General features: G+C 48.3%; 1 protein-coding gene across 1 annotated transcript in view; it reads right to left on the bottom strand.

Annotated features, from left to right (window-relative positions):
- Positions 1 to 6,901, bottom strand: part of LOC107108051 (tyrosine-protein kinase SgK223) — a 95,877-nt gene extending 88,976 nt beyond the window's left edge. The window contains exons 1-2 of the mRNA XM_015408435.1: positions 6,499 to 6,901; positions 1,973 to 2,042 (exon numbers count right to left, since the gene is read on the bottom strand). Coding sequence (XP_015263921.1) covers positions 1,973 to 2,042; positions 6,499 to 6,901 — 473 coding nt within the window. The remainder of the gene's footprint in view (positions 1 to 1,972; positions 2,043 to 6,498) is intronic.
- Positions 6,902 to 9,065: the final 2,164 nt, after the last annotated feature.

The following is a 9,065-nucleotide window of genomic DNA, read 5'->3' as shown; positions in this document are numbered from 1 at the left end:
GGCTACTAGCCACTGCTAGACCTATCCTCCATGAATCTAATCCCCTTTTAAAGCTGTTTATTCCTGTGGCCATGACCAGTGTTCCCTCTAAGCTGAGTAAATGTGAGCTAGCTCACAGATTTTCAGCCTCCGGCTCACACATTTTTTGTCTTAGCTCAGGAAAGATGGCTCCAGAGCAAGCTAATTTATGCAGTAGCCATATTGCTCGCTCACAACTTTAATGCCAGTAGCTCAACAAGTAGAATTTTTGCTCACAAGACCCCACAGCTTAGAGGGAACATTGGCCATGACTATATCCCCTGGCAGTGAATTCTACATCTTAATGTCTCTCTGTGTAAAGAAGTAATTCCTTTTGCCTGTCCTGTATCTACTGCCCATCAGCTTCATTGGACACCCTCATGTTTTAGTATATTGGGAGAGGGAGAAAAAATGCTGCACCTGTTTACTCCAGAACATTTGCATCAGGGTCCCTGTGTTGCTGAAATGCCAACAGAACTTTATGCTTTGCCAAACTGATCTACTGTTAACCGTTGGTGTTTACTTCCAGCCTTTCAATGAATACCATCCCAGTCAAAGCACTATGTAGCAACCGGGAACAACGTATATTTACATAAGGGTGCAGCAAGTCTTCCAAGTCAGGTTATCAACTTGAGTAACATTCCTAAATGCCTTTAGCTGTGCTAACATATGTTACTTCAGCATTCATACCAATGACTCTGTAAGTACAGTTGCTGTTCCCCACTTGGGGGCAGGGGATTACCCGGGGTTTTTTGGCTCCTACCACCACCGGCCAGCTGGCCAGTGGGAGGAACCCCCCCCTCCCAAAGCTACATCACTGGAAATAAATGTGACGTGCCTACATCACCCGAAAGTGTCGTAGGCCCGTTAGTGATGTTGGGAGGCAATGCTCTGGTTTTTGGGCAAAGCTCTATGGTCTGAGGCTGATTTTACCATAGAGTTTTGCCCAAAAACCAGAGCATCACCCCCTGACGTGCCTACGTCACTGCTGGGTGATGTAGGCACTTTGTGCAACATCACTTCCTGCTCCCGGAATGTCTCCCCCATCCCCCTGCCGGCATTTCAGACCAACCTGGCAACCCTAACTTTCAGGCAGGCCAATATTATTACCTCTTGCATTACAAATGAGGAAATGAAGTTAAAATGATGCCGTTTGCTAAGGCCAGCCAGTGAGTTCATGAGTGAGGTGAGATCTGAACCAGGAATTTCTCAACTCAGTAAATGAGTAAACTCACAGAGTAACTGTATGAGCCTGGAATCCCACAGTTCTAATTCCAATTCAGTCATTTATTCACTGGGTGACCTTAGCTTTTGTCTTCCACTCATCCTGTAGACAGTAGACCATTTCCGTGAAGCACGTAGGGAAAAGTATTACGTTCACAATGATCTCTTATCAAATACTTTCCCCCACTGAAACCTGCTTTCTGTAAAACTATGAGCTGGTTCACACATACACATTTCCCTCAAGATGGGTAGCCATGTTAGTCTGTCTGTAGCAGTAGAAAAGAGTAAGAGTCAAAATAATAAAAAATCCCCTCCGGGGGCTTCAAAAAAACAAAAGAAAAGAAAAGAGTAAGAGTCCAGTAGCACCTGACAGACTAAGAAAATTTGTGGTAGGGTATGAGCTTTTGTGAGTCATTGGTATCTGAAGAAGTGAGCAATGATTAACGAAAGCTCATACCCTACCACAAATTTTCTTAGTCTGTAAGGTGCTACTGGACTCTTACAAATTTCCTTGATGGTTCAGGGCTGACTGTGTGAAATGACTCCACTGAAGAGAAGAGGTTGTCTACTCACACATGCAACTTATCATTTGATTACAAAATCACACAACAAACAAGCTTTTACAAACCAATACTATGTTGAGCTACATTTTGGTTCTTAAGACTTCTGCTGATTTAAGTCCCATTATTTCACCCAGGATTAAAGCCAGGAAGCTCCACTGTTAACTTACCTGTTGGTCATCACTACGCTCCAATCAGCTTTTTTGGTGGTGGAAAGTGCTGTCAAAGTCACCATCAACCCTGTAGGTTTTTCGAGGCCAGAGACGTTCAGAGGTGGTTTTAGCCATTGCCTGCCTCTGAGTAGCAACCTTGGACTTCCTTGGTGGTCTCCCCTCCAAGCACTAACCAGGACCGACCCTGCTTAGCTTCCTAGACCTGACTTGATTGGGCTGCCCTGGGCCATCCAGGTCAGGGCAGCCTGTGTTTTATTTAAGACCTGCTAAAATTATCACCAAGAGGCCAGGGATGCTCTTAGCTGACTCTCTTCTGACTCATGTCATTTGTGTTTAGTAGATGCAGAGAACCATCCTAAATTGGTCTGCTCATATCTACTGCAATTGGCCTTATTCCCCCAAATAGCATTTTTAGGATTATAGTGGCAATGTAATATTCTGATTGCGTCTTATTTCTAATAGCCACATGTGCAACTCTTTTATCTGGCTGGAAAGGATAAGGAAACTACACACATCTTTTTCCGTTTTCTTCCCAATACAGATTGGGAGCTATTCGTCCATCAAAGAAACACACAAGCTGCCATTCTGGACCTGATAGTTCCACCTTATCTAGTTATCCCACATTTTAATTCCACCCTTCATATTGGGAGGAAGAAGTTCTGCTTTCCTACTTTATCTTCACAACAACCCTGTAAGGGAGGTTAGACTGAGTGGCCCAAGGGCACCTAGTGATATGCACAGGTGAGTGAGGATTTTATGCCAGGTCCTAGTCAAAACTAAGCACTACACCTCACTGGCTCTCTATTTTAATTCCCCACTGCTAGCTGCCTCTGGGCACACATTAGCCATGTATGAAAATAATGTCCATCCCCTGTCGTCTGTCCCTGGAATCTGACCCTTGAGGATACACTGCCTCTGTACACAGAGGTTCCGTTGTCTGACGACTCATAACCACTGCTGTCTATACATTTGGTCGCTTTTACCTAGTGACCTGGATATTGCGAATATCTTTTGTTTCTCCAGAATCTTTTTTGTATTGTTCTTCATTTCATCTGCTACGAATCACCCGGAGGCCATATGAAAATGACTCATTTTCTATACTGACGATTTCAGTTACTGATTGCTCACTGCAGATTGCGAGCGTTAAAGCTACTTTTCACGGCCAAGTCGCATTGTAACTGGCAGCACCTTTGTGCCAGATCCGCAAAATCATGCCATTATAGCTATTGCAGAACTGACAGTCTAATGAAATCCATATATAAGACGTATATTTATGCTGATTTTTCAAATACAGATTAATCAATGGGTAGAATGGAACGGATGTGCCAGTTACATTTTTACACACACACCCGTCTCAATTTTATTCTAAAGCTCACATCTTGTAGAAAACAGAATCCAGAGACATTTTGGAACTTTTAACCGCCCGGCGGAGGATCTTCTGTGGCTATACCCAACCAGTCTGATTTATTTTTAAAAAACTGAAAAAGAGATTTTGTAAAGGAACCAATCCACCAGTATCACAATATGCACAATCTTCTGGGAAATTTTCATGTGCAAGCCCTGCTGGATTGGATGAGAGAGGTGGAAGAGTGCTGTATTTGAAATGTGAGCAGGGTAGCTTCCCAAAGGATTGAGCCCAAAGATACTCCTAGTGGAGAGAGAGATCATATGGCCCTCCTGTTATATACAATGCAAGACCTTATCAGCCGCAACAATGTCTGCTACGACATCCACTTAAAAATAATTAATTAGCCAACAGATTGTGTCTTCACAAAGGGCACCAATATTGAGCCACTGTTAGTCAACAACAGTTACACACATTACTGTCACAGTAGGCAGTTTATTTACCCTCACTGATCCCATAGATATTTTCAGTGATGTTTTAACTGTTAATTACTACTGCAAATAAAATAAAATACAGGTTCTAATTAGGCACACTTAAGACCCACTGAATTCAACAGGGCGTGTCAGATTGCATGAATTCAGTGGGACACCGTGAGGACCAGCTTTCTCTGGGGGTGGGGTGCAGTGTGGGAAATCGGCAGTGCCGTCCTAAGCAGAGTCACGCCCTTCTAAGCCTGCGGACTTCACTGGACCTAGACGGGGTAACTCTGCTTAGGATGGCACCGAAAGTCCAGGAATAAAAACACAACTCAATTAGCCAACAAACTATTGAATATTAAACACACAGCCCAATCTAAGCACATTCCCATCCCACCAATTTCGGCGCAAGAATTTCAAGCGCACACTTAAGATCTCCCACCGAAATGGGAACTGAGCTCTGCTTTGGTTGGAGGGTCAAGCCAGTTAGCATAACTTTCACTGCAAACAGGGGGGGAGGGGAAATCTCTGGAATCAGTTCTGAAGATGAGGGTGTGGCATAGGCTTTAACAGCAGTGTGACCCTCCAGCCCCAAAACAGCCCATATCAGCCATGTACTGTGATGTAGCAGGTGCTCAACAGCCCCATATTTTTGTAGTCCTGGGCAGCCAGCAAAAACAGGACGGCCAAGCCACTGGTGAGCCACCTTTCAGTTGCCAACTGGCCTGGAGGAAAATGTCCTATCACTTTAATACAGCCGTAATGTGTAGAAGAGGACAGTGGAAAGCCTTCAGGGCATGGAGGGAAACGGCGTCACCTGATAAATAATACCCCATTAAGCCTCTGTTAAAGGGGCAGGACTTTTTTCCTCCAGCCAGTTGGCAACAACCCTAGCATCCAGCATAAATGGAATTCATACTACACACATAAAATGACCCATATTTGTTAGGCTGTATTCAGCTTGATTATACAAGTTGTGTGGCAGACAAATCTATTTTGGAGGCAAGGAAAGAGAGTTTGGGCCAACCTTGCAAATGAGTCTACAAGTTCCTAGCCCTCAATGTTTTCACAACACCGCCCACTTACACAAACTGGAGAATAAGCTCTTCAAGGCCTAAATGGAATGGAAGAATTGCCTTTTGTAAACCTTCCCTGCCTTTGCATAGCTTGCAAGCCTGCTTGATATCAGAACTGCCACAACGGAAACAGATTTAACCCTAAGGCCCAATTTGCACCTAGCATTTGCTCCACTGTTTTACCAAACTGGAACAAAAAAAACACAGCTCAAAACCATTCTAATACATCGGGCCAAGGCTGCCCATACTGACTGCAGAGTCACTCCTGAATGGCCATAAAACGGCCATAAATCTATGCAGACGGGGACCATAAAACCAAGAGATCAAAGGAAGTGAAAGCAGCATGCAGTCTGGACACTGCCATAAAATCCGACAATCAAAGTGAAAGTGGCATGCGATGTAGAGGGGAAGTTCTGTCCCAGCGGGGGTTTGGTAAAACCGGGGAGCAAATGCTAGATGCCAATGACTCAGGCTGTAATCCTACACACACTTACCTTGGAGAATGCTCTCTTCAACACAGTGCACCTTCAAACGAAATAAGCACTGACACAGTATATAGATCAGAGCCAGTCTTCGCTGGCTATTTCAGTAAGACAGGAATTTTAAGAGCAACCGGCTACCTCGAATTGACTAAAGCGACACAATAACCACTGTACAGACTGCAGTAGGCAGCAGGATTTGAAACCGTGCCCAGTTGAAAGAAACATGGATTTCGCAGTGTCCAATTACACTCCGAGGTTTCACGGCTTTTCAGTCAAATTTCCCTCTCCCTCTTCTTAAACAGCTTATGGAAGAATCTGGTTTTTTAAAAGTCAGCGGGCACAGTCCCAGGAGTTGGGCCGTCAGGGCTGGCGTTCGCTTTTGTAAGAAGCAGCCATGTGCTTCCGTGAGAATGCTTTACACAGCCGTCCTCTGGTCCCAGGAAAGCCTTCCCACGCGCCCGCACGATCCGTGTCAGGCTCCTGCGTTACAAGTCAACTTGCAAGTAACAGCCGGGAACTTCTTTCTGCCGGGACCATCTGCTGGCGCGGGGGGGGGGGTGTGAGTTTAATAAAACACAAGCCGCTGCGGGTTCTGTTCCGCGCCAGCCCACAGACGACCTTTTTGTTGCTCCTTTAAAAAAAGAAATTCGTGCCAAAGCAAGCGCCCCAAAAGCGTGGGGATCCAGTCACCCCCGAATACAACACGTATCTACGCGCACACACGCAGGAGCAACCAAGCTAGAACAAACCTCAGCTTCCTGATTTTTGCTTTAAATCTTTTAAATTGACTGGCTGGATGTATACGTTTTGGGACGGGGAAAACACCAGTTCCCGGGTGCAGAAGCCGCCCCCTTTCCCCAGGACTTGAGGCCAGATCGTCCTCTCTTTATTTTTGCTTTCCAGGTCGGCTGGAGAAAGTTTTGCCTTTCTGCTTCGGTGCTTTCGGGAAGGAAGCCCCGCCGGGCAGCCCCCGGCGCCGGGAAGTGAATGAATGAAGGAGCGCTTCTCGCCGCCTGGAGAACGTCATTTTGGGGAAGCAGCCCCTCCACCACCACCCCCTCTTCAGCAAAGCAGCCCCGACGGGGGGAACCTCTGTGCTCCGCGCCGCCGCATGCAAGAGGGGCAGGCCAGACAGGAAACTTACCTCCGGAGCGGTTCTCCTTCCCCCCTGCAGCGCCATGCGCCGATCGCCCCCACGCCTTCTCGCCCCCGGCTAAGGAGCAGGAGCCGCCGCCGCCGGGCAGAAGGCAAGGAGGCCGCCCCAGCTCCAGCCGTGCGGCGCGCTTGCATGCATTGTGCGCGAGGAGCGGGGAGGCATGCCCGGCTGCAGGCGCCGCCAGCTCCTCCTCCCCCTCCCGCCGCCGCCGCCGCAAAATTGACCCTCCTCCGCCAGCCCTGCCCCCTCCGTCTCCCCCCAAAACATCCCCACCACCACCGACCGGAGCAGGGGCGGGCCGCGCTCGGGGTACAGTCAAATCATTTGTGTTTGCATCCAGCCAGCTCTCGCCTCCCGATTCTGCATTGTTGCTCACTGGAGAGGACCGCATGGGTCGTACATTCGCTGTTTTGGCTACCGTTTGAGGGGCAGGGCTTTGAAAACGCCCTTTGCTCTCGGAGCCCCACAGCCTGCACTTCTCTCTCTCCCCCCCCCCAAATCTGTAAGCCCCCACCTTTCCTCTCTGCCCCCCCCCCCCCAATTCCCTTAACCCTCCCCCCCGCTTTTTTTTCCCCCCCACAGTTCCCTAATCCTTGCCCTCGGCCTCTTTCATCTGTCTGCACCCCCATTTAAAGATCACGCCCTTCATCTTACTGTGTTACCAATGTTCCCTCTAAGATGAGTTAGTGTGAGCTAGCTCACAGTTTTTTAGCCCTCAGCTCACACCTTTTTGTCTCAGCTCAGGAAGGATGGCTCCAGAGCAAACTAATTTATGCAGGAGCCAAATCACTTGCTCGCAACTTTAATGCCAGTACCTCACAAAGTAGAAGTTTTGCTCACAGGGCTCCACAGCTTAGAGGGAACATTGTGTGTTACCCCTTCTTTTCCTCTTCCCCGCCCCCACGGGCCCTCTGCACAGGCACCCGTCTCTCAGTCTCTCCCCCCCCATTTCCTCCCTTCATTCTCAGCCTTTGTTCTGTTTCCTGCTCTCTCTTTTTGGCCACCAACCACAGGGCACCGGGCTTTCACTCGCCTAGCCATTCACACGGGTGGGGGCAGGGTTGCCAGCTCCACGATGGGGAATTCCTGGAGATTTGGGGCGTGGCTTGGGAGTGGGGCCTAGGGACGGTGGGGTCTCGGAAGGGGAGGGATCTCAGTGAGGGGGATAATGCCATAGGGTCAATCTTCCAAAGTGGCCATTTTCTCCAGGGGAACTTGTGGTGTATTCAATGTGCCAGCTTCATCCTGGGTTAGGATCTTAATCCCTCAATTACTATTGGTAGCCCAGGAAGAGACCACCAATCACCAACATCCAGTTCCATGAGAGGGAACACTTGTGATTGGTCCTTATCCGTACACAATCATAGGTTGGTATTGTAAAATAGGGCGTGGCTATATTAGCCGGGAGAGTTTAAAAGAAGAACAGCTTCCATGCTAAAGCTGTTCTGGCTATTCGAGTTGATCTGTTGGAGTTGAGTTAGGAACTGCTGAATAAAGCTGAATCTTTTGCTGAGTCACTTTCTGACTCCTTTGTTAAGCAGCTGACTTAACAGAACTGATCTCTGTGGCCTGGAGATCAGTCGTAATCCCAGGAGATCTCCAGCCACCACTTGGAGGTTGGCAACCCTAGATGGGGGCTAAGAGGCATGGCTGGCCCCACCCCTTCTGAATCCAGGGAGAAGGGGAACAATCTAAATAGAAATAATTCAGGCATTAGCTGTTCCCATGAAGAGGTTGCCAACCTCCAGGTGGGGCCTGGAGGCCTCCGGGAGTTACAATGGCTATCCAGATGAGTGGAAACAGCCCCCCTGGAGAAAATGGCTGCTTTGGAGGGCGTGATCCCCAGTGAGGCCCCTCCCCAGGCTCCACCCCCCAAATCTCCAGGTATTTCCCAGCCCAGAGCTGGCAACCCTAGGCAATGCAGATACACAGGGGTGGGGTGTAAATGAGTTCAATGCTCTACAAGGGGTGCATGTTGCTGAGAATTTTGTCCCCGCATCCCAACCATTTCAATCTGGCTAGGTTGGGCTCCCACTCTGAGTTATATCTAAAATTTGGGTTGCACAGAGGTGGCTGGGAGGCTTGCAGAAAGCCACCCTTCGGGCAAATCTCCAAAACAGCAGTTCAGTGTATCTGCATTCACGTTGTTCACTGCTTGAGTACACATCAAAGAATTTAGAAGTAAGCACACCAGGATGCCTTAGTGAGCACGGGTTGCTTATGCATTTGCACTGGAAGCAGAATCCCCCCACCCCCCAGTGCTTGCCTTCTCCGTGTTTGGCAGCAAAGCACGAGTCCAGAATCAAGATCAGACCAGGGAAAATCTTGCTAAATAGGTATGCTGTTCCATCAGTTCCTCTGTTCATTCTTGTTTTCAGTACAAGGCATCCATCCTTTTTGCCATCCCTGGTTGGTCAGTGTAAATCAGTGGTACACAGTCCGTGGCTCATGGAAAACCATGTTTGCTGTGACGGACCAAAAGAGCCCCATTGACTTCCATGCCTGGCAAGAGGCTTGCACCTCAGGGAGGCATTCTGCCAACAGTAGCTGTTTCG

Source organism: Gekko japonicus, unplaced genomic scaffold (assembly GCF_001447785.1).
Source record: "Gekko japonicus isolate JY-2015 unplaced genomic scaffold, Gekko_japonicus_V1.1 scaffold853, whole genome shotgun sequence".
NCBI lineage: Eukaryota > Metazoa > Chordata > Lepidosauria > Squamata > Gekkonidae > Gekko > Gekko japonicus.
Note: the sequence above shows the minus strand (reverse complement) of the source record. Positions and strands in the feature narration are given on the sequence as shown.